Source organism: Knufia obscura (assembly GCF_036327395.1).
Source record: "Knufia obscura strain CCFEE 5817 isolate CBS 148926 chromosome Unknown scaffold_5, whole genome shotgun sequence".
Lineage (NCBI taxonomy): Eukaryota > Fungi > Ascomycota > Eurotiomycetes > Chaetothyriales > Trichomeriaceae > Knufia > Knufia obscura.
The window spans coordinates 1,228,507-1,252,055 of NW_027042691.1; the positions used below are offsets into that span (position 1 = coordinate 1,228,507).

Below are 23,549 nucleotides of genomic sequence, written 5' to 3' on the forward strand. Positions count from 1 at the left end.
TGAAAAATGCCCGCTCTGCCTGCCTCCTCAAACACGCCCTGTGCACCACATTGACGCCATATACAGAGCAAGCTGCTCGTTTATGCCACATTTTGGCTCTTTTGCAATGTCGACCTTTATCCTGCGTGATAGGTCTCTCAATCCTCCTCCTTCACGGGCGGATTCCCAACTCCTCGTACCATCTTCTCGATGAACTGCCCTCTCACGACTTCTTTTGGCTCACCCATCCCCAGACTCATGTAGCTCAGCAACGCCGGATGTCCAATGTAACTTGCGTAACTATCTCTCACGATGGTGTTAGTCCATTCGTGTCGTGTCGTATCTGCGTGACCCGTGCCAACGTATTTTGCTTGGAGCGACTCGAGTTGTTGGAGGGTACGCAATTTGTCGGCCATGGTTAATCAAGATCGGCGAATTCTGCTAGGATTCGAGGACGTATATTGTCTGAGGAGTATTGTAATACTGCGCTGCGTATGATTTTCTATGACTGGTTCTGGTCAAGGACGAAAGAAGAGCGTGCTTGCCGTCTAGCATTTTCTCGGTAACTGCCTCAGGCATTAACGCATATCTACTAATAATGCCACCCGACTCGAGCAATTCATGGTAACTTGAGGCTGGACACATACCAACACCAGGAAGACATTCAGCATAGCACCTTCTCAGTGTAGCAATCCCCATCTGTCTCTCCTAGCGATCTCTACAACATGAACTGCATGCCCACGCGCCGCAAAGCTTGCTGCTGCCCCACGCTTCTCGAAGCTGCAAAACTGCATCATACTTTGAGCACGAATCAGCAGCAACCGCGGAGCCATCCGTTCTGCTCTCCGCGCTCTGTTACATCGAAAGATGGAGCTTGAGAGCCGATATTCGCACCGAAATTGCTGGTAAATATTGAGCTAGGCCTTGTGTGTACACAACTTCTGCTCTCATATCCTCGGTTGAATGACCGCACACCCCAGAAAGGCTCGGTCTCGTAGCCGTAAACACTCACAATTGCCTTTCTCGCAACTTGATTGACTGCTTGACCTTCCCGTTCGTGTGTGGAAGTTGACCGAGGCCTCGACTTGCCTATTTGTCCCAGAGCTGCCTCTGCTTTTCCCCCGACCATGAATCCACTCTCCAGACAGTTCGCCTCTCTCACACGCGCCGGCGCAAAAGCTCCATCCAGGTCGCTCAGATATACATCTCCTCCATCCTCGAGGACATACCTTACCATGTCTTCCTCCACAGCCAGCCGAAGATTAACAGCAGAATCAGCAAGGATGGGTTCAGTATCACAACAGCGGAATGCCAGTTCCTCGGCAAAGATCCAGGTCAAGAACCCCGTCGTTGAGCTCGATGGTGATGAGATGACGAGGATAATATGGCAGGATATCAAGGACAAGTTCATACATCCTTACCTGGACATTGACCTGAAGTACTACGACTTGGGGCTGCCATACCGGGATGAGACAAATGATCAGGTCACTATTGATGCCGCTGAGGCCATCAAGAAGTACAGTGTTGGTGTGAAGTGCGCTACTATCACACCTGACGAGCAACGAGTCGAGGAATTCAAGCTCAAGAAGAGTATGTGGTACCCATTTATCCCATGATAGACCGATACTGACAACATTACCTAGTGTGGCTATCGCCCAACGGCACGATCAGAAACATTCTAGGCGGCACCGTCTTCCGAGAGCCCATCGTTATCCCAACCATTCCTCGTCTCGTTCCTGGCTGGAAAGAGCCCATTGTGATCGGCCGTCACGCTTTCGGAGACCAATACAGGGCAAAAGACCGAGTGATAGACACAGAAGGCAAGCTCGAGATGATATTCACTCCTAAAGGTGGCAAGCCAGAAACGATAGAAGTCTACAACTTCGAGAAGACTGGCGGTGTAGCACAGACACAATACAACACAACAGACAGCATAAGGGGCTTTGCACATGCATCATTCAAGTATGCGATCGACAGAGGCTACCCACTGTACATGTCAACCAAGAACACCATCCTGAAGGCCTACGATGGACGATTCAAGGACATCTTCCAGGAGATCTACGAGAAGGAATACAAATCACAATTTGAAGAGAAGAAGATCTGGTACGAGCACAGACTGATTGACGACATGGTTGCCCAGATGCTCAAATCAGAAGGCGGCTTCGTCATCGCTATGAAGAACTACGACGGAGACGTGCAATCCGATATCATTGCTCAGGGCTTCGGCTCACTCGGTCTCATGACTTCGCAGCTGATTACACCGGACGGTCTGACATTCGAATCAGAGGCCGCTCACGGCACAGTAACGAGGCACTACAGAGAACACCAGAAGGGACGAGAGACATCCACGAACCCTATCGCGTCTATCTTTGCCTGGACGAGAGGCTTGGTCAAGAGAGGCCAGCTTGATGAGACGCCTGAGCTTGTTACTTGGGCTGAGAACCTCGAGAAGGCGGTTGTCCAGACAGTGGACGAGGACAAGATCATGACCAAGGATCTTGCGTTGGCGACGGGAAACAAGAGTCGTGAAGCCTATGTTACCACTAGCCAATTCATGGAAGCCATTGAAAAGAGGTTTAAGAAGAACCTAGCGGCTGAAGGCATGGGTAAAGTTGCAGGTCAGTGAGCAAATGATGTCGTTTTATGTGGTTGCCTCGATAAATGATAGATGAAGATGCATTGGAAGGAGCTACTGGTGTGATTTGACGTATTATGGTAGGATAGTGCAACCACATTTGTGGTGGTCTTGTACACAGAGTTTTAATCAGAGTATCTTACAACCCTTGCTACGTGCATCCTCCTGAGTCTTCTCGTACATTGCCTCCAGTCTTTGAACACTGCTTGCATCGCTCGATGGCCAGGATTCTCATCGGTTATCACTACTGGCACTCCGAGTTCGATTGCTCTTTGTGCTCCAGCCGACCTAGGTCGTCGACAGTTGCCAACTACGGCCTTGCATCCTTATCACGGCGTGGCATTGCAGCTGTGCCCAAGCATTAATCAGATAGTGACTCTTGAGCTCTCGAAATGGTTGACTTGGTTTTCTCCTGGTGCACTCCACGAATGCGGCATGTCGAGAAATATGTTAATTTTATCAACTGCCAGTGGTATCGATCACGCCAGCCGGAACATCCTCATACTGTTCTCCCACGCGGCTTCCGCAACTTCTTCCACACTCAGCCCCTTCAAGCCCGCCACCACAAAAGCTACTCGCTCGATTGAACAGCTCTCGTTCCGATCTTTCACCATCATGCCCATCTCGAACTTATCCCGCTTCTTACTCTGCGGCAGTGGCTTAGCATTCACTAGATACCTCTTCGCGACTTCGCTTGTTGCCGGTATCCCACCCCATGGCGCGTCTGTTTCGATTTGCAGCCGCACTAGTGGGATTTCTCGCACCATCTCCAGGCTTTCCCGATCGCGGAAAGAGAAGCCATTGACGCTGATATCGAGCCCCATGTTGACAAGCTTCTGCATTTGAGACGTCGAGCCAACAAACGAGTGGACCACGCCTCTCCGCGGCAGATTCGGTAAGTACGGCTCAATTGTGTCCACGAAGTCCTCGAATGCAGCTCGACAATGCAAGAACAGGGGAAGATCGAGCTGAGCAGCAACAATCATATCAAGTTGCCGCTTGAACGTCTTCAGCTGAACTTCCCTCGACGCCTTCTCGACGTGATCGTAGTCCAGTCCAAGCTCACCATAGGCGACAATAGGGCTCGGTTGCTCTTCCACCAGATCCTGTACGCGACCGAACAGCTTATCGAGGTAGGTCTCGTCCTCGTCTGGCTCGGCGGCGTGGTAAGGATGTACGCCGACGGTGGTTCGACATTGTTGAGGGTGTGATTGTACAAAGGAGAGGTTGAAGTCAATATCTGAGAGACTCATGCCAGTGAGCAGCACCTTCTCGACGCCCGTTGCCGCGGCTCGGTCAAGAACGGCATCGAAGTCAGGTTCGTGGTATTGCTTGCCGCGGTAGATGCCGGCGAAGTCTTTCGCTGTTGCTGTTACTGCGATCTGACTGTCTTAGTACTGCTCCGCGTAATCTTCGAGTATCTGAGAAGTAAATGAGCGATCATTGACTTACATCAGCGTAGCGCAAGACCTTCGTCGGAGCTTTAGGAGCGTCTACCGGCATGCCGTCAAGCAGGTCGGCCGCCATGGTGACGAAGGCCTCACTTCCGCCGAAGTACCTCGATGAATGACCCGGTCACGGACAAGGATGGATGCTTCGACACATCAACAAGTCTCACTCGAACATTTTGAAATGTAAAAGGACGTTCTTTCAGAGCGGGAAAATCCTTTTTGACTCCCAGCTCCGCTATGCTTGGCATGACTTGGCACTGATACAGCATAGCTCAACCATCGGGGATGCATGCCTTGAATAAGTGTGTACACCTTAGCAGAAAATGCCCGTTTCGCACGCATGCAAGTTCAGGTAGCACCGGATAATGTCGGCCATTCTTCAGCTCCGTCGCCCCAGCATGTCCCACATGAACACGCTCTCCAGCCGCTATAGCATCTTGACTAACGATCGTAGCCTTCGAGCGCTCCATTTCCAGATCCGAGACAAAGCATGTGTAACGAGGGTTTCGAGTTCCTGCGCACGCTCGACCTTCGTAATTTTGATACGCTAGCGGTTGACCCAACGACTTACTGGCGTGCCCCCTGTGACTCGGAACGAAGCATCTGAAAGGACGTGCGTTCAGATGCCAGGTATAAATTGGTGCTTGTAGCAATATTCCGCCGGTGGCTGCCCTTCACTGTGAACAACGGTCGTCAACGGGCCAAGCAACCAGTCCGATCGATATACCGCTACAGACACGATTTCGAACGGTGGTCGGGAGGAGTGCCGTGCGCAGGGACCTTTACCTTTCTATCCGTCCTTCAACGCATTCGGATCCGGGTCACTCTTGGATCAGGTCCTGTATATGCTTTGTACCTAGAAAAAGTGTGATCCTCCTGTCAAGATCCCACAACCACGCCCTTTGAACCAGTAGCTCAGCGGTAGAGCGCTCCCACCTTGATAGCAATGGGGCTTCCAGGATCTAGTGAGACTGCTAGTGAGTGGATGTGACCAACGTATATATTGGGGGAGGTCGTCTGTTCGACTCGGACCTGGTTCGTGGTTATAGCTTTTTTTTTGTCAGCTTCCGACGATGGCATGCCTTCGCTTCCCAGTGCGTGAAAGCGGCACGGCGTCTGCATTCAGGAGGAACGACTAGACGGATGAGTTTCGAAAGTATCCTTGAGACAGGCATGTCACTCCCCATGATCTCAGAATGGTCACCGCTTACCCTCGGACTGACTATTGAACCGACGCTCACCCACACCTCTCGCTGGAATTGCCTCAAGCCCCATAGAACCCCTCCTCCATCCCTCCCATCACCCCGGTCCCTCCGCGCTACTCACTGCGCCCACAACAGGGCTCTCCTGCATCGCATCAGTAACCGCCCACCACTCACGAGCCCTCGTATCTGCCGCCTGTCGCGCCATATCTGCATCGAAATCGTTGCCGATACACTTGAAGGTTGCGAAGAGCATGGGGCGGCATTTCAGGATGAGAGGGATTGAGTCTGGAGGTTAGCATGACGGATGAGTTTGCAGGGCTTGTTTTGTTTCGAAGTTATAGCATCACGTGGTCACAAGAGGGGAAGCAGCTGCTTGGTGAGAGCGGGTGCAGTGCTTGTACGTGACAAGGTCTGTACTGCTGCAGTGCTCCAGAGGATCGAAGCTCGTACAGTCTCGAATGTTGCTGTCTTGGATCTGCGTCAGGATCTCAGGCCATACTGGGGTGTGGTAAATGCATTGGCCGTATCTTCGTGGCAGTTTTGCCATGGCAATTCCATCGCTATGGTCGATATAATGCTACTCAGAGATAACAAGTCGGTAGTGCTGATCGGAAGACAGCAAGAATGAGTTGTGACCGTGTCTCCTTAAGGAGAAGCTGCTTCGGGTGGATTGACACCGAGATCAGTTCGCGCTAGCTAGGACGTGCTCCGACAGACCTCTCAGATCGAGCTCTGGCGTGCTCAGGAACTGAACTTCGTAAGACTCGCTCTACGAGAGCTCGATATGGTCCACGGCTCATCGTTCCCACTCCAGGCACAAAGTCGAAGCTCTGAGGCGTCCAAAGGATGAAATGACACTGGCAGAGAAAGTACGCGTCTTGCTTATAGATGCTCATATGTCCAACTGACAGACAGCCTTGTAAGGCAGCCGGTCGCTCTACGGGAGCTGACATAGTTCCAGACTTTACACTCATCGCTCGATCCATAGGGGTATACAGCCGCGCGGTGTTCCGTTGGTAGGCACCCGAGGGACTTGGGCATATCGGCATTCTTTGAGTCTCTACACATGGCGACGTTGAGGTATGGACCAGAATCTGGGGATGCGATAGCAACCTAACTAATATGTATGATCATGGAGTTGCTATGGTGAAATCTTGCATGGAGGGCCTGTCGAGCGCTTCAGTGAAGGAGATAAGGGACGAGATTAATGACTGAGAGGCATGGGCAAATGCCGTGTTGATTTCGTCCAGGAATCTGGTTTCATGGTACTGGCGCCCTTCAGAGACCGTAATAGAGGCGTCGCTCCGAAGCATTGTTCATTTCATTGTGACCCGGCTAGAGCCCCAAGACTGGCGCAACGGGCCTTTGTCATATTTCGGGATATCTATCGTTGCCAACAAAGACGTGATGGCGAACGACATTAGTTTGGACTTCCACTGTCGCTGACTGCATTGTGCACCGCATCGCCCGCGACAGTCGTTCGAATTCAAGCATTTCCCTTAACTCCTGAGCACACATTTCTCGAAGCTGTACAGACCACAGCAACTTCCAACTCGACAACATGCCCTTACGACCAATAACAAACCCCTTCAAGGAGCTGGGCCTCCGCCCTCACCACACAGAGCAAGATGTCAAGAAAGCATACCGAGCACTGGCGCTCAAGTATCATCCCGACAAAGCCGGCCAAAAAGGCGAAGAAAAGATGAAACTTATCAACGCCGCACATGAAGAGATCATGTCAAAGAGGCTCGCTCGCCTTGCAACGCCACCTCGAGCCGCGAAGCAACGATCTGAAGAGCGCCGAAGACAGCAGAAGTATACCTCACCAACACCATCGTCGCACAAAAGGCGCAGTAGCGAAGATGCCGATGATATCGAAATTGACACCGACGATTCTAAAGACTCTCCAAGCCCCACTCAACCCTCTCATGACGATGACGAAGGCTCCGAGAAAGGTGCAGGGGAGGTGGATCCTAACTATTACTCGGAGGCGGGAACGCAATATGAAGCCAAGGAAGACATTCGCTTCAAGCATGATTGGCAATTTATTCTGCTGCTGCTGCATGCGTACGTCGAAGCTGCGACGTCGCGTCAATACAGGATCCAGGGTAGTCGGGCCATTGACCGTTTCGACAGAGCGAAGATAATCCTCCGGCAGCTGGACTATGTGTTCAAGAGCACAAAGCCGAAAAGTAGGGCCGAGATATGTAGACGGATTGGTCGGATATTTGATTATTTGAAGCGTGTTGAGGTGTCGGATTGTCCTAGGCTTGCTGAGGCGAGAGCGAAGGATGCGAGTCTGAGCTTTGACCGGATGGCAAGAGAGGCGGGTATTGATGACTTTTTGAGGGATAAGACGGTGGAGGCGAGGGGGTCGTCGAGGTCGTATGCTAGGTCTGCGTTTGATGAGAGTGGGGAGATCTGGACGGCGGATGAGATGTGGTTTGAAGCCGAGTGTGAGAGGCAGGCTGATTTGAGGTAGAGGGACCAAGACTCATAGATTTTGCTGCGAAGCTCATCATGCCATGGCAGACTGTGCCGTAGATTGCACAGTTTTAACGTAGCCAAATCTGAAGACAATCGGCGTGCCGTATATTTCGTTGTAAGACCTCTGTCCTCATTCTCAAGCCTTACATCGGGGATTCACTGGCGGTGAAACCACCTCCGAAGGTAAATCCAGCAGCTGGCTGCCATCCACAGAAAATGCTTGAGTGATAATGAGTAGAACACTGTCAACAATTTCCTGGAGTGAAAGGAGTGATAGACGAAACGAGCAATCATCACCTCTCAAGCCAACCGATAAACCCATACTAGCATCTCGGGTCTTCACTTATTCCTGCCGAACTTTTTCTCTTTCGCTCGTCGAACTGTTGTTCTTTTGACACACACAAGAACTCACACGTCTCCGCCTATTTTACCCTAGCCCGACTAGGCAGCCAGCACGCAGGCAGCCGTTCGCTCAGGCATCAGCCCCTCTATTGTGACCACTTGGGGAAGGCACATCCAGCCGCTCGCATTGCTCTGCCGAGTATCTGTCGGCAGGAACGACGCTCGTTGAAAAGACCCTCAAGATCCATATTGGTTCCACCCACAAGCTCGATATTCCACCATGGCCTCCTTTGTCCGGACCGCAACCAAACCCGACCCTTTCACTACTCTTGGCATACCCCGTTCTAGCACAAAGAACAATGTCAGCAAGGCCTACCACAAGCTTGCGCTACAATACCATCCCGACAAAGCTGGCCATGAAGGCACAGCAAAATCCCAGGAAATCCAGGCGGCATATGAGGAGATCTTCACAAGGAATCTGTGTTCTGACTCTTCTGCAAGGGTGGAGGAAGGAGAAGGGTCATCCTTCGACTCGTCGGACAGAGCGATATGGGAGGGACCGCCAATACCACCGAACCTGTCTGAGAAGGAGAGATTCGACTTGATGAAGGGAAGACTGAAGCGGTTCTTCGAAGGCAAGAGAGGGAGACGTTTAAGCGGAGCTGATCAAGATGCAGTTTACGCGTCGTTCGAGCTACAGATTCAGAATCAGCTTGAGGTTCTCCAAGGTCTGACCCATACGATGGACACCAGAATAGGCACTGCTGTTGGTCATGCGCTAATTGCTCTGAAGAGGATGTGGGTCGACAATACGATTGGAGTACGGAGTGAACTGGTCGGATCGTTCCAATGTCAGACAGTGGCATCCGCTATTGGCGTTCTGGGCTTAGTGTCACATAAGACGATGCGATGTGCCGTGAGCCATTTTGTCGAGTTGGAAGCGAACTGGATCAGAGCCACAGCGAAGAGTGAACCGCAAGTACAGAATTGGCCTGGCATTGGAGGCCCAGGATCCCAGGCGCTGAATGTGGCTTGTACAGGTCCATCTGGAGATGAAGACGTGGAGATGATGGACGTTTGATAGATGTGACTGCCATATTGGTCATGGAACGTGGATGGAGATAGCACCCTCATGGTCAGACCTGCTTCTGCTGAGCCTCATTTCAGGATCTAGGGATTCACTCGAAGCTTATGAAGGGGACGTCCGGGCCAACAATCGAAGGAGGAATGAAGGGAGGAAGGAAAGAAGAAGGAAAGAGTTAAATCAGGCACAAAGCCATTTCCGTCATAGTGCAGATCACGTGATACTCTCAGCATCACCTACTACGAAAGAGATCAAGCAACATCAACAGCCTGAGGAACACGAAGCAGTGGCAAGGATACGTGTCCTGTCAATGTCTTGAGAATGCAAGAATTTGCTTGTATATAGAACACGCGATCTACAGGTACGCCCATTGGTCAGCAGTACATACCTAGGTATTATTGCCTACCTAGTCCCCGCGAGGGGCACCACAAATGTCTAGGAAGAAATCAATCAACCAAAGCACCTCCCTACCAGCCTTCTGCCAGCAAGCCCGGCCCCTTATCCTTCCACCATGAGCGACACGAATGACGCTATTCACACGTTCTCCAAGGCATACCCTGAGCAGCTGGCAGCTGGAGTATCCTCCTTGAGCCTCGAAGAAGTGCGGCAGACCGCGACCTCCTTCCCATTCCTGAGACTTCCGGCAGAACTGCAGATCAAGATCTGCAGATACTATATCGGCAAGCCCTTCAGCATATCTGTGCATCCTCAAAGCGACTGCCATTTTTATGAGCCTTGCAAACACAAAAGCACGTTAGAGTATTTGCACGTTCGCACGAGCGGTCGGTCATTTTCTGATCCTTCTCCCACAAGTCTATTGCAAGCATCACCGGATCTGTATGAGCGAGCTCACGCGGCGCTTCTCGAGGTCTTCATCGGTCGGGTCTCCTGCAGTATCCACTGGGGTGGTGGGGCGCTTTGTCCGATCAACGCTTTCTTGGAAAAGCTTCTCGCCTCTCCGCTACCTAGAGCTGGAATCAAGAGCATCGTCTTAGAAATTGACCAGCCTCTGTTTGAGGAGAGAGATACGCCGCCACCCTTCGAAGCAGATTGGAAGAGATTCGTGTCCCTCTTCACCAAAGCTCTATTGCCTAATTTACGACATGTAAGTATTGGTCTGGTATATTTTCCGCTTCCTGGGTTGCTGCGTGGAAGGCACGACATCGAGCCTTTTCTTCAAGGCCAAAGAGATGATGTGTTCGTGAACTGCGTTCAGGAATATCTGCCAAAGATGAAGGCTGGCGACCCGGAGGGCATAACTTGTGCAGACGGTGGGATGCTTGCTATCAAGTTGCGAGTACGCTGCTGGTTGTATCTCTTTCCGGAATTTCAACATCTGGATCCATCACTGGGTAATGACTTGGTAAGTCACATTTGATGTTAAATACGGTTTCGTGCTCCCAACGGCATCTGAAGATGGTCACAGCTAACCATGCCTGGTACAGCAAGTCGAAGCTACTATGATCAATCCTCAAGCAATAAACGTCATCGAGAGGGAGATCGATATCGACTCAACACCTGGTTCTGAGGCTGAAGATCACTAGAATCGCCAACCATCACGAGGTAGGAGACGATGACATTGGCGTGGTTCAAGGTATCGTCTCCCCTGTAATCTTCCGGACGTGATGGTCATTTACTGCATGTAGTTAGCTCATCTGCTACCTTCCGTTCGAGACTAAATGTGCAGCACATCAGTAGCCGTCGGCACAATGGCAGTATTCTAATCCAGAGGAGATATGGAAATGTTCATTCTTAACTTCTCTCGAGTCTAGATGCATCATTGACATAGCAGAAACAAGTGCGCGGCGGCTTCTTGCGCGAAGCATTTGCTCCATATGCGCACCCTAGCTCTTGGCAGGAAAGACCATGGCTACCGAAATGCTTCGGCAGGATTCTGAATGACATAAGAGAAGTAGTTGTGTTGCAAAAGCAGTTTCGAGATAGTGGCCTGTAGAAATAGTCTGACTTTAAGCTGATCAGGCCGTACAAATCCAGGTATGATCCATGAACGCCATCCCATATGCACACCGCCTTTTCATGTTGAACGCCGTCCGACCTCATTTATTGAATATCGATAGTAGCGGTGTCGCCAATTGCCGAAAGCTTTTACCCAATTTCAGTTCGTAGCCTGTCTGGCTGGGGGAATAAATTCGTGGTAAGAAGAGATGATTAGAAGATGCCGTTGACGATGTTGCTGCCGATAGTGGCACCAGCACCAAAAATGGCGGCATTGCCCATCTTCTTGCCGAATTTCTTTCCATGCTCTTCCAGTTTGCTCGGCTTTCTCGGATCGAATTGACCGTTGTTGGCTACTGTGAGAGGCATGTTCCCATACTCTGTGGAGGCTGTCGGTGTTGGCATGGGTGGCCTTTTCTCTTCGAGGACTGTGACATAGCTGCGAGGGAAGATGCCTTCTAGACCTGTCCTTTCGTTGCGACCTCTCCACCCTAATGATAGTCAGTATTAATATCACGATGATCCCACAATGGCAGAACGTACAATCGTTGTTCATGTGCTCTGAGACCTGTATGCGGTCGTTTTGTTGCAAGGCTAGGTCTCCTGCGTCCGTTGGAGTGTAGGCGTACATGGCTGAGGCAATCGATAATACTGAAGGGTCGGTCGGATATGCTGGGGGAGGCAGGGGAGCGGGCGTTGGAGCGGGCGAGTAGTGTTCTTTGATGTCCATGTTCGCAAATCGATCGATTGGAGTGGTAGTCGAGCCATTTGCTGGAGACTGTATGGGTGCGTGAAGCGGTATCTGTGCCGGTAATTGCGCGAGAATTGACTGTAGCTGTTGAGACGAGATCACCGACAGATCACACAGGTATTCAAGTTCCTAATATTTTCGTCAGTATGCTAGCAGTAACCACCGTTCGTCGACGACTGACATTTCGGATGTTTCGAAGACTGCGGTTCGTGTTTGCAACGGAGGCCTCTGTGGCCGTCGTCATCTTGAATGTTACTCCTCGTAGTATCGATAGAGATGCGTAATCGGTCGAGAGGGATGAATAAACGATCGTGGTCGAGCTGTTAGTATAGAAGGTGACGATGCGTCGATGAGGTTGAAGTGACGAACGGGACGGAGCAACTGGAAAGAACAACGAACACCGATGGTGAGGTCGGAGGTCAAAGGTCACACGTCGGAAGCGCAGCCAAAAGCGAGGACGGGAGTCAATAATTTAGGGCTGCCCAGCTGCAGGAGTATCGATCAGTACGGGAAATTGAGGCGCAGGGCACAGTCAGGCTGCGCTTAGCGAGAGCCCGGACGAGGTACAGGCTCTGGCATGGCCATCCGTGCCAGCCGTGTCAAGCACCTGACGTGGCTTTTAAAGGACTGGTGCACGGACGCTTCCAGTTAGCTCAAACGGCTACTGTGGCGCTAATCACTACGTTTTCCTTGGTTTGGGCTGACACCAGTAAGGATCAACTTGTGCTTGTCGCTGTCAGGCACCGAGGGGCACTTCCTGCACAACCAGCATAATGAACTTTCATATGCTGGCACCGCCACTCCCTTCTCTTGCATGAAAGAACTTCGCCTAACCATGCCGGCTGCCGAGGTGCGACTTTTCTTGTGACAGCAAGAAGTATCTATGAAAGTGGGAAAAGTCACTGCGTATTCGTTACCATGCAGTTCGTCTCAGAGTACGGGTAAACCAACAGGGGAAATCCTTTGTGTTTGAGCATGGTCAAAAATAGTCCATCTGAACCGGTTGGGATGGACATGTTTCAGACCCAACGAGCGTGAAGACAACGCTCACTTCCGATACGTGCCACCAGTCAGCAAGAATGCAAACCATGTCCGCCAAGCCAGACAAGCTCGTCGTCAAGCTGTCGGAAGATCGATTTCGTGCTCGGATCCTTCTTCTCGGATGGACCATGGTTGTTCCGATCCTTACATGCGCGCTTGACTATGATCTCAAGCCGTCTTACCTGAAGTCATACTTTCTTTGTATTACTCTGCTCCTTGTTGTATCATCGAAAGAATACAGTTATTGACATTAGAACAACATACTCAAACGCCTGCATTGGCAAATCGCCAATCAGCGAAACCTCATTCTTGGTATAACCTTCTCTACACAAGAATCTGACGAGTGCACTTCTGTTGCGACCGCGGATACACCCTTGAGCCGGCAGCATCGCTATGCATAACGCGACGTAATGGTACATGAGAACGAGACTTGATATGCTTGGCTCCCTGGAACATCGGTGCCCGGCTCTGAGCTCTGAGTTCAAGCCTTGCTGATAGTTTTAGAAAGGCGCGTGGAGTATGATCGGATCAGTATTGACAACAGGGAATTGGAATCGAGCTATGGTTTGCAGCACGAACTCATAGCAATATGTCTACTATCAAACAACCCTTTTTCAATCATACGTATTTTCCGTTCAATTGCTACTGACAACAGTAACTAAACCAAAACAGTTTCTACGAAACGGAAGAAATGGGAGGAGGTATAAGTTCTCTAGAGGCTCAGAGGACAACCTTCTACACGCAAAGACCAGCGACAATGATTCCGAGCATTTGATGACACTAGGAACGTGTCACCGATGTAGCATGGCGCATTACAGCCGTCCGTCTTTCGCAAGCAGCGTTGCCGACGGTGATGATGTGGTCGTTGCCGTCATGCTCAAAATGTGCGGTGACACCGGCCATCGACGGCCGTCGCTTGTCACCGCACGCTGAGCCCGAACGCATCTTTCAACGTCTTAAAAACGCCGACGAAAGTCCAGCATTGGACTCCTGGGCACTTCTTTCGATATCGTTCCCCTGACCAACCATAGACAGTTCATCAAGCTGATGATGCACCGAATTGTGTCGCAGCGGAAGGGCGAAGCCATGTCAGGGTTTCGTCGTACACCACCCACCGCTGAAAGAAGCTCATGGTATAGCAGACGTCCCTTATCCATATACCTTGCCGAGCCTTTCTCCAGCCAGAGCCTTGCTTCGACTCTGGTAGATTACACATCGAGAACCTCAAGCACAGCAGAGCTCCTGGGATATGCCACATCCGACGAGGCGTCCCTCTACGAGCATTCAAGGCCTCCGCCATCAACCCCCAACTTGCGCACAACCACGACTCAGAAGCTCTTGCTCCGAAGCATAGTATTTCTATCATCTTTCACGACACATGGTCTGGTGCTATCTTTCGGACAGCTCCTAGCCCAAGACCTTGACCTGCGCTGGGGTACACCGATATGGGCTAGTGCACTGGTCGGCTCTTTACAGCTATCCTCGCTGCACGCTTCTGTACCTTTGGCACGTGTCGCAGCTCAGTCGAAATGGCAGAGAACTGTTCATCTCTCCGTTGGCGTAACGGTGGCATTGCTCACAGCGCTTCAACCACGGTACAGCAACATCGTTAAAGGCATTCTGCTGCAAGGAGTCCTCCAAGGACTCCTCGTAGGCATGTACAGTAACACGACTCTGTACATGGCACTCACCATGAAATATGACCACGCCACAGCAGTATGTGCTTCGCTCGGAGCACCTATCGGCGGCGCCATCATTCCATTCGTTATCGCTACGGTGTCAGGGACGGCGGCTTTCAACCGCGGCTTTGGCTTGTGGCTGCTTCTACTTGCCACAATTAGCTCGTACGCTCTGCGAAAGCTTGCGGGCACCCTCCCGAGGGCTGCACTCAAGCTGAAGGAACCTACGGGATATTTCGACGCCACAGCGTTCAGATGGCCACAACTCTTGTGTATGGTAGGACTCTGTCTTGCACAGTTGGCACTTTATATACCTCCACTATTGCTGCCATTCTGCTCCAAAGCAGAATCCGGGTTCACAGATTCCCAGACCGGTGCCCTCCTCACCACATTCTGGCTCCTGAATGCTTCTGCAAAGCTTGTCACGGCGAGAGGCAAGTTCGATCGACATGACGCTCGAAGGTGGATCGTGGTGTTCTCGATGGCTTGGTCCTGAGTCGGCTGCAGCCTCACAGGTGCTGCTCAACATTTTGGCGGCGATGGTCACATTGATTGGTCTTCCTAGTGCTGCAGCCTTGATGGATGTGGGGAGATCTAGCCAGGCCGGACCAGCTGCCTTCACAGCATCATGCTTTGGCTTAGCAGGCCTGTTGTTCTGGTTGTCGGGGAGAGGTCGGATGGTCATCTACGAATCGATAGGGGTAGTTTGATGGAACAGCAGTAGACGATAAGGATTTCTAGGTATAAAGCAATGCTGGATTGACTGATCTAGCTACCAAGCAGCAATATTGGTCTTGCTGAAGCGCCATCTAAGCCTCCGTTGTTTCCCAGATTCCGATCTTGTTTTGCACAATTGCAGAGCAATTAGCTTCTGCATCGAAGCAAGTGCTTACCACCAACATTCTAGGCCACTGACAACTGTTGAACAGACCCCACTCCTTGTGACCCTCTGCTGTTGATCCAAAAGCAAATGGCGAAGGTGCGTATTGACCCCAGGAGCAGTCTCGAGACTCGATAAGCAGGACTGCAGGGATATGAGGATCGAGAGTGGGCGATGATCAGAACTGCTAAGTCCTGGACGTGAGGAATGACCCTTCAGTCCCTTTATTAAGTCGTGCCTGAGTGGCTGTTGAATTGTGCAAACGGGACGCTCTCAAAACCTTCACTGCCGAGAAACGTTGCTGCCTAATGCTCATTTCGAGTTCTTTCCGAAATGTTCTCGCCTTCACCATTCGATCAAGCCCCACTCGCAGGCAGACCAGTGATCAGCACGTGTTTTGCTCGCTCATTCTGCAAAATACATCAACGCGTCTCGCACCTTCCTTCTTTCTTCGCCCACAATCTTTTCCTATCCACAAACTTTTCCTCTCAACCTTTCAAATCTTTTGTCCCGTACCATTCAAGCATCTACCACGACCTCTGTCACAGGCATAGCCTCATCTTCCTGATCAGTCGTCATCTCTTCACCACACCTTTGATTCACTTGCCGATTGACACCAGGTCAACTCAATAACTCAACATGGGTGATTGGAAATCTGGCAGCGGTAAGTTCAAAACCTCAACCTATTCACCACCCCTCACTGCTTCCTGGATATGCCTTGGGAAGTTTGGAAAAGGCCCGAACGAGGTCAAAAGGTTCATTACTGGCAACGACCTTCTCTAGAAGCTATTGACGAAACATCCCCCACATTCACCTACACCAGAACTCTCACAAGCCTCGATTGGACTATGACTGACATCAAGCAAGGTGATAATTGGGGTAGCGGTGGTGCCACGACCTCCTACAGCGCCAACGACGAGTGGAACTCTGGCTCTGCTGGTGCCAATGGTTGGAACGAAGGCGGTGCCACTGACAACTTCAAGGATGGTGCTGCTGCTCCCGGTGACGGCTTCGGAACCTCCGGCGACGGTGCTGGAGCAACTGACTCAGATGGTGCCTGCTTCAACTGTGGTCAGGAAGGACACATGAAATCAGGTCTATCATCTCACCATTATCGTCTACCACAAGCTGACCCCCATAGAATGCACCAACCGACGAGTCGAGAGACCATTCCAAGGCACCTGTCGAACTTGTGATCAAGAAGGGTACGCACAAACATCATCGTTGCTCAAGAGCATCGTGACTGACTTGTTGATAGGCACATGTCAAAAGACTGTCCCAACAAGCCCAAGTTCTGCAAACAGTGCCTCATGGAAAACGACCACAACACCACCGACTGCAAGAACCCGAAGAAGATTGACACATCCGGCGTTGCCGACATGAGCGAGCAAGATGCCTGGGCTCTCATCAAGGAGGCATCTGATGACCTCGATGTTGGCGACTTCAAAGACGCTCTCAAGATCCTCTCCAAGGCCGTTCCTGAGATGACATACCCTCAACTCGAGAAAGAGCTCCGCAAGCGAAACTCGAGCATCTACCTCATCGGTCTCGAGAAGGAGGCGCCCCCAGCATATACCAACACAAACCTTCAAGGAGAAGTTGGCAAACCATACCAGCTCGGCATCTTCACCAAGTCCCCCAAGTGCCCAAGACCCATCTTGATGCCAATTTGGCCCAAGGATGACGCTGAGAACCTTGAACGTCTTCAAAACACCGGCGTTCCCCTGGAGCGTGGCGTGATGATATGCAGCAATTGTGGGGAGCCGGTAAGTGTGCTCGCAGCGCGAACTGGCGTCCTCCCCAGTTCTCGAAATCTAAAACTGACAAGCACATAGGGACACGGTCGAAAGGGCTGCCAGCAAGAGAGCACAGCCCCAGAGCCCATGAAGATCACTTGTGTTCTGTGCGACGAGGTAAGCTGGTTCTTCTCCAATGCATGTGACTAGTACTAACAAAGCTGCAGGTCGGTCATCGTGCCAGAGATGTAAGTTGATCAGAACAGCTCGAGCCTTCGGCAACCGTGATTGTTTCCGAGATGGGTGAGGACAATGCTGACGTTCCTCGCATTCAGTGCACTCAAGAGCGACCCCAGCCACGAGCGTAAGTTTGCCCCCAAGCTCTGCTGCTCAATCAAGCATGCTGATTCTCAAAAGCGCCAGAACATGCAAGTTCTGTGATAGTCCTGATCACCTAGCAAAGGAATGGTATGTATCATGCTGACATGTCCCATTGCATCTACTGATGAGATCCAGTCCTGATAAACCTGCCGAACAATGCAGAAACTGCCTTCAGGAAGGCCACCGAGCATCAGGCAAGTAGCTCCCGATGCTGAGATTTCTTCTGACCGAAACAGATTGCACAAACGAACGAGTCATGGTGTGCCGCAATTGTGATACACCAGGCCACGTTGCTCGCGAGTGCACGGTACGTTTTGAACCGGGCTGCTCCAACATCACAGGTTACTGACCAACCCCGTTGTAGGAAAAAAAGGATTGGGCCAAGCACAAATGCAGACGTAAGTCCTACACCCCTCTCCCGATTGTGAATCTTCAAGACTAACGAGGTTCGACAGATTGTGGAGAATTCGGTCATGGCTCAGAAAACCGCTGCGATCCCGAGAAACGAAAAGCTCACCAGGAAGCTAAGGCTGCTGCTGAAGCAGAGAACGGTGATTCGAACGACTTTGGCGGCGGTGATGCTGCGGGCGGCGACGACAGCTGGAAGCAATCGGGCAACGACTTCGGAGGTTCTGGTCAGGGCGGCTGGGAGAACGATATCACTCCGTCAGCTCCTGCTATCTCTGTAGGTGGTGGTGGCGGCGGCTGGTAAGAAGCACCGGAATGATTTGCCCACGTCTCGAAAGGCATTCTCACATCCAGAGCAAAAAGCAAGCAGATGATTGGATGGCTTTAGCCATGAGGGTGCCGATGGCATCGACCATGAGGATGCGACACAACATGCATTCTCCAGAATTCAAGGACAGAAACGAACAGGATCTCGCTACTTAGCTCAAGGTATCGGTATAGATGCAATCAAATCCTTTGATCTCACCGCTCGTCACCATCCTTCTGTTTGCTACTGTCTTGCCCAAGCTCATTGACATCTAGAAAGCTCAATTCTCAGGCTCGAGTCAGGCTAAGACTCGTCACGTGCTTCCAGGTCGGAAGCAAAATCCGAGATGGCTCCGGCGAAGCGTTTCCGAGAGCCGAAAATTCTATGGCAGGAAGCAGCATCAACTTGAGACAGCTCACTGTTGTTGCGCCATCGTGCTCGTTCAAGACCTTGGTGTACGCCGGGACGCGGAACGCCCTGGGAGCACGCAGGTCACTACGAATTCGTTACAAGATCGGGCGAGAGACGTAGCGACTAGGTTGAGCAATTCGATCAGCACAAAACCTCGATGATGACAAGCACTAGCTCAAGGTAAACGAAGGAGCAGCTTCAAGCATTAGCCAGAGGCAACGGAATTGCATAACCCCATACGCAGCTATTGAACACCATGGCGCCTTCCGGTTCCACAGACCCGCGTGTAACACCTCTGATGTCCTTGATAGCAGGCGGCACAGCAGGAGGCATAGAATCCTTTTTAACCTACCCTTTCGAATTCGCCAAAACGCGTGTTCAACTGCGTGCTGAAAAGGGCATACCGACACCTCGCAATCCGTTCGTGGTCGTTGGTCAGGTTATCAAGAACGAAGGCGCTCGTGCACTGTACCTCGGCTGCAGTACGCTTGTCGTCGGAACGATCGCTAAAGATGCCATTCGATTCATGTCCTTCGACAGCATCAAGCAAGCGTTCGCAGATCCAGAAACTGGAAGCCTTAGTCCACTTCGAAGTCTGCTTGCGGGTATGAGTGCTGGTGTTGTAGCTAGCACATTTGCTGTAACGCCCACAGAGCGCATCAAGACCGCGCTGATCGACGATGCGAGGGAGACGGCAGCAGCGGGCAAGCCACAAGCTGAAAGGAGGTTTAGAGGAGCGTACCATGCTACCAAGGAAATTCTTCGTACTCATGGATGGTATGGCGTGTACAGAGGCTACGTGACGACAACGATGAAGCAGGCTGGCACAACTTCTGTACGGATGGGGACATACAACATCCTCAAGGAACTCACGACGAAGTACGAGATTAAGCAAAACACCATCACGAGTTTTGGAAATGGGGCGGTAGCAGGCATTGTGACAACCTATGCGACTCAGCCAATTGACACGATCAAGACGCGCGCGCAGAGCGCGAAGGGTGCGGGAACGGTGGAGGCGTTCAAGGGGATCATTGAGGATTATGGGATTAAGGGCTTGTGGCGGGGGAGCACGATGAGGTTGGGGAGGACGGTGTTTGCGGGTGGGATTCTGTTTACGGCTTATGAGCAGGTCGTTGCGATACTTATACCGGTCATGGGAAGAAAGGATGTTGATCCGGAGAAGAGGGCTGCTGTGCAGTGAGTGGTCAGTTGAGAAGCAACAAAAAGGAGGAATCAAGTGAACGATGATGGGACCGAGATCTTTTGATCCTGTCCCGCCCCAGATCTGGAGTCTGGCGGAACCCTCAGTTTTGCCGGACCCTGGCTTCTGGTCAAGCATGAAGACCGTGCTACCGCGGCGATTGATGGCCGCACAACAACCCCATCACACCAGAATCACGGTGATAGAGATATCCGATCCCCGCGGCATTGCTGCTGTTCCAACTTAGTCTCTGTGGATCGACTGCCAGGTCTTCAGGACGTCGGGTCAACGAGACTGAACTTAGCTTGTCATAATTGCATCGACCAAGCCTACCGTGGGAGCACGCATTCACTGATCAGACCACCTTCACGCCTGCCGTGCCTCATCGACTGCTGCCAACCTTGGCATATTCTGCTACATGAGCGCAAATATTCGGCGGGATCAGGACTCCTGGCACCCTCTCGGGCGATCTATATTGTATGTGGCACCTGCCTGGAAATCGCGCCACGTGCACTAGTACTCACCTTTAGTCCAACCGCAGCTGCGCTCTTAACTTCGGCAAGTCTATTCATCCACTCTGACTCGACCAATCTGCACGGTGGTTCTTTGTTACAACCAACAAGTTGCTGTACGCCTCAATGAAATCTCAGCTAGCTGGCACTACTTCGGCGCATGAGAGCACCACTGTCGATCAGATGAGCCATAGTATGGTGCTAGGTTAAGGACAGTATACATGGTGTCATGGTTCGAGTGGGAGTAGCAGATGGGATGATCACGCGAAAGGTCGCGTAGAGCAGCTAAATGCACGCGGCTGCTCTGTTTATGCCTCCTGGTCGAGATGCAGATGAATACATCTGGACGGCCGAACGACAACGAAAATAGGACCATTCGTTCACGCCTGACCCAAGCTCATCTAGCTACGATCCTCCGCACTCCTCAACCGGGCAGTCTTCAACAAAATCAAATCCCGATCCTCTTCCTTCGCCCTAGCTTCCCTCTCAGCCTCTTCCATTGCTCTCCTCTCCTCTTCCCGCATCTCATTCCTTCTCTTCTCAATGACTGCCTCCATTGTCCTCGTCCAATTAACAATGACTTCCGCCGTGAGAGCAGCGTGACTAATCTGCGCCACAATACCCCGCTCGTCGGGATCTCCAACCTCTTCGAAATTCGTGTGCGTTAGGAAGATCTTGTTGACGATGAGTTTCTTCCCCTTCGTCTCGATGTAGTCGCCGACGTCGTATGGGTGCTTGCCGAAGACGAAGACGCATGAGTTGGTGAACTCGAGGAGGACGCCACTGAAGGCGAAGGATAGGCCGGTGAGACCTGTCCAAAAGGTGCCGAGGTCGTGGGCGGCGCCTTTTGCGAAGAATTGGACTAGAAGTTACAATTAGCGGATCCTTGATGGAGTTGGAGAGGAGTGAGTACATACTGTAGAGGAAGAGAATAATGCCAACCATGACGATACAGAGGATCGCCTCGAGCTTCCGAAGCAGAGAGTTAATGCCACGCTGAGCTTGAGCGCGCACATTAAGCTGCAGGCCGATGCGCTGAACCAGCTTCTCAAGCTCATCTTGTGTCACATTTCCATCGCAAGACTCATCGAGCTGCGTAAACAAATCTTGAGCATGGCTGGTATCTCGATGCATATCACGAAGTTGCTGGTCGATATGGAAGCGTGTGAGCGCTTGCTTTCCGCGTGCTATACTGTTCCAGATCTTGTTGGCGTATGCAGACCACATCTCGTTATCGCCACCGCCATTGGAGATCTGGTAGTATAGGTCATTGCTGTCAATTGGCAAGAACAATACTCTGCAGACTTTGCGTACAATGCCGAGGGTTTCGGCTGATACATGCGGGTCGACGAGATGTTGTAGTTTTTTGATGGTCTCGAGTTCATCAAAAGCACGTTGAGATCGAGGTCCCATCCAGCCCTGGACATATTGGACTGAAGCGAGCTCGAGGACGATACCTTGTCCAAATATGATAGCGAAGGCGATCATGAGGAATTTGAATGCCCTTTTGAGTTCGTTGACCCAGTTGTAGACTGTGGCTGTGTCCTTCGCGATGTTGGCGCCGAGGGCATGGTGGAAGACACGGCCGACCATGTTGTAGCAGACGGCTGCCCAAAGCAGGAGCACCATTCGCAAGGTGAGAGTCCTAGCAAGACGCTTGAACCCAGCTAGGCTTCGGGACATTGAGCAGACCCATGACAAGAATGCTGCAAGGATCCTGCCACACCAGAGCAAGATCCAGAAGCTCCCCCATGCGCAGAAAAGCCACTTTGAAAGCTCGAATATGGTAGCGCCCAGCTCTTTGGGGCCGATCGTGAGGTGTGCCGGTAAGGCATACCTTGCTACCAGGAAGAATATGATGAACGGGATGCCTGTCAAAAGAGTAATGGCCATGCCTCTGACGAGAGCCGCCTGATCTTTCCATGCCCTATGGAATCGATCAAGTGGTAAAGGTTTCTGTTTCTGCTTCGGTCTCGAGAGTTCCATCGAACGTCGATAAGATGGCATTGCTGGGACAGATAAGGCCTTTGGCTTCTCCGAGTTCGGGGTTCCAAGAGGAACTTCTTTGATCACAGTATCGGACTTTTCCTTGTCATTCTGCATGTTGAAGGGGAGTGCCTGGGAGGAGGATTCCGTGGGTAGCCCGTGCACATAGCCTCCATTGGTCGCCATCTCAGACACGAGCTTGAGGAAGGCGATTGTTAGCCACTAACCGGTACTGAGGGTGAAGGAAGGCAGAAAGTTTGGTGTCGTACCAGACAGAACGAGCTGTTCCGCAAGGTGCGAAGGAATGTTTCTATATCTCAGTCAGTCGAGGACATTTCGGCGATGTGCACAACTCCTAGCGATAGAACCGCGTCCAGACCTCAGCTGGCTCGTATCGCATAACTCAGAGGAAGAATACGATTGCTTGGTGCAGTATGCTTCCAAACTGAACCTGGAAAACTACTTCCCAAGCAATCCGCGGCGATCACCAGTAAGAAGAAGGCGCAACACCTTGATCAAACGCTTGAAGAGTCGCGTGGCTCATGGAGCACACCACAATGTTGTTGGCTGCATGGTGGTAGAACTCAATTGCACCTCACACAGAGGAAAGCCAGATGAGGCCAGAGAAGCAAGAGCATGCACACATGGCTTCGCACACTGTAAGGTCATCCCGAACAGGCAGCCACACGAGAGAGCTATCGAATACTCGTTGTCCCTTGGACTAATCCGGCATCGACCTCCTGTTCAGGCAGGGTCGCTTCAAGCTGTAGTCGGTGCAAAAGTCTTAGCCATGCAGCGCGAGTGCCAGCGCTGCGCCGTACTTCAGCTGTCGGAAATCGCTGTGGCTTGGTGCATGAGTCTGATTGGTGCCGTGATCAGTTTTACGCCCGCCGCTAGCCGGAAGCCATAAGGCTCGACTATCATAGATGCATCGTGCAGCCAGCCACGGTGTTCGGGGGGCAGAAACTTTGCGAAGCCCATATTGTGTCCAATAACTTGGCATTCGAGTTCTAGACAAACGAACAGCCGAGGCGTAAGTCGCTTCGCTTATGTACGAGGCTCTTGTAGCTGCTTCGCTTGAAGCCAGCTCGCTTACTATACGACAGCATTTGTGCAG

The 23,549-nt window shown here is 51.6% G+C and overlaps 9 protein-coding genes and 1 non-coding gene across 10 annotated transcripts; 7 read left to right on the forward strand and 3 right to left on the reverse strand.

Annotated features, from left to right (window-relative positions):
- Positions 1-1,262: 1,262 nt before the first annotated feature.
- On the forward strand, positions 1,263-2,605 carry IDP1 (Isocitrate dehydrogenase [NADP], mitochondrial precursor (Oxalosuccinate decarboxylase); the record flags this gene model as incomplete). Its single annotated transcript, XM_064873663.1, has 2 exons — positions 1,263-1,569; positions 1,623-2,605. 2 exons carry the CDS (start codon positions 1,263-1,265, stop codon positions 2,603-2,605), a joined length of 1,290 nt encoding a protein of 429 aa, XP_064730767.1.
- A 488-nt stretch (positions 2,606-3,093) lies between these two features.
- Positions 3,094-4,141, reverse strand: PMZ80_005243 (uncharacterized protein; the record flags this gene model as incomplete). The annotated part of the gene is made up of 2 exons (XM_064873664.1): positions 3,094-3,996; positions 4,067-4,141. The coding sequence occupies 2 exons, from the start codon at positions 4,139-4,141 to the stop codon at positions 3,094-3,096; spliced, it is 978 nt and encodes a 325-aa protein (XP_064730768.1).
- Positions 4,142-4,969: 828 nt separating this feature from the next.
- On the forward strand, positions 4,970-5,105 carry PMZ80_005244. Its single transcript has one exon. It is a non-coding gene; the product is annotated as a tRNA-Gln (tRNA).
- A 1,726-nt stretch (positions 5,106-6,831) lies between these two features.
- Positions 6,832-7,752, forward strand: PMZ80_005245 (uncharacterized protein; the record flags this gene model as incomplete). Its single annotated transcript, XM_064873665.1, has 1 exon — positions 6,832-7,752. One exon carries the CDS (start codon positions 6,832-6,834, stop codon positions 7,750-7,752), a length of 921 nt encoding a protein of 306 aa, XP_064730769.1.
- Positions 7,753-8,379: 627 nt separating this feature from the next.
- Positions 8,380-9,180, forward strand: PMZ80_005246 (uncharacterized protein; the record flags this gene model as incomplete). The annotated part of the gene is made up of 1 exon (XM_064873666.1): positions 8,380-9,180. One exon carries the CDS (start codon positions 8,380-8,382, stop codon positions 9,178-9,180), a length of 801 nt encoding a protein of 266 aa, XP_064730770.1.
- Positions 9,181-9,694: 514 nt separating this feature from the next.
- Positions 9,695-10,727, forward strand: PMZ80_005247 (uncharacterized protein; the record flags this gene model as incomplete). The annotated part of the gene is made up of 2 exons (XM_064873667.1): positions 9,695-10,288; positions 10,629-10,727. The coding sequence occupies 2 exons, from the start codon at positions 9,695-9,697 to the stop codon at positions 10,725-10,727; spliced, it is 693 nt and encodes a 230-aa protein (XP_064730771.1).
- A 625-nt stretch (positions 10,728-11,352) lies between these two features.
- PIN3 (protein that induces appearance of [PIN+] prion when overproduced) lies at positions 11,353-12,134 on the reverse strand (the record flags this gene model as incomplete). The annotated part of the gene is made up of 3 exons (XM_064873668.1): positions 11,353-11,630; positions 11,683-12,019; positions 12,072-12,134. 3 exons carry the CDS (start codon positions 12,132-12,134, stop codon positions 11,353-11,355), a joined length of 678 nt encoding a protein of 225 aa, XP_064730772.1.
- Positions 12,135-16,203: 4,069 nt separating this feature from the next.
- PMZ80_005249 (uncharacterized protein) lies at positions 16,204-18,319 on the forward strand (the record flags this gene model as incomplete). The annotated part of the gene is made up of 11 exons (XM_064873669.1): positions 16,204-16,585; positions 16,632-16,695; positions 16,749-17,256; positions 17,326-17,403; positions 17,454-17,474; positions 17,562-17,590; positions 17,644-17,694; positions 17,743-17,801; positions 17,844-17,914; positions 17,972-18,005; positions 18,063-18,319. The coding sequence occupies 11 exons, from the start codon at positions 16,204-16,206 to the stop codon at positions 18,317-18,319; spliced, it is 1,554 nt and encodes a 517-aa protein (XP_064730773.1).
- A 670-nt stretch (positions 18,320-18,989) lies between these two features.
- On the forward strand, positions 18,990-19,934 carry PMZ80_005250 (uncharacterized protein; the record flags this gene model as incomplete). Its single annotated transcript, XM_064873670.1, has 1 exon — positions 18,990-19,934. The coding sequence occupies one exon, from the start codon at positions 18,990-18,992 to the stop codon at positions 19,932-19,934; it is 945 nt and encodes a 314-aa protein (XP_064730774.1).
- Positions 19,935-20,847: 913 nt separating this feature from the next.
- Positions 20,848-22,618, reverse strand: PMZ80_005251 (uncharacterized protein; the record flags this gene model as incomplete). The annotated part of the gene is made up of 2 exons (XM_064873671.1): positions 20,848-21,308; positions 21,364-22,618. The coding sequence occupies 2 exons, from the start codon at positions 22,616-22,618 to the stop codon at positions 20,848-20,850; spliced, it is 1,716 nt and encodes a 571-aa protein (XP_064730775.1).
- Positions 22,619-23,549: the final 931 nt, after the last annotated feature.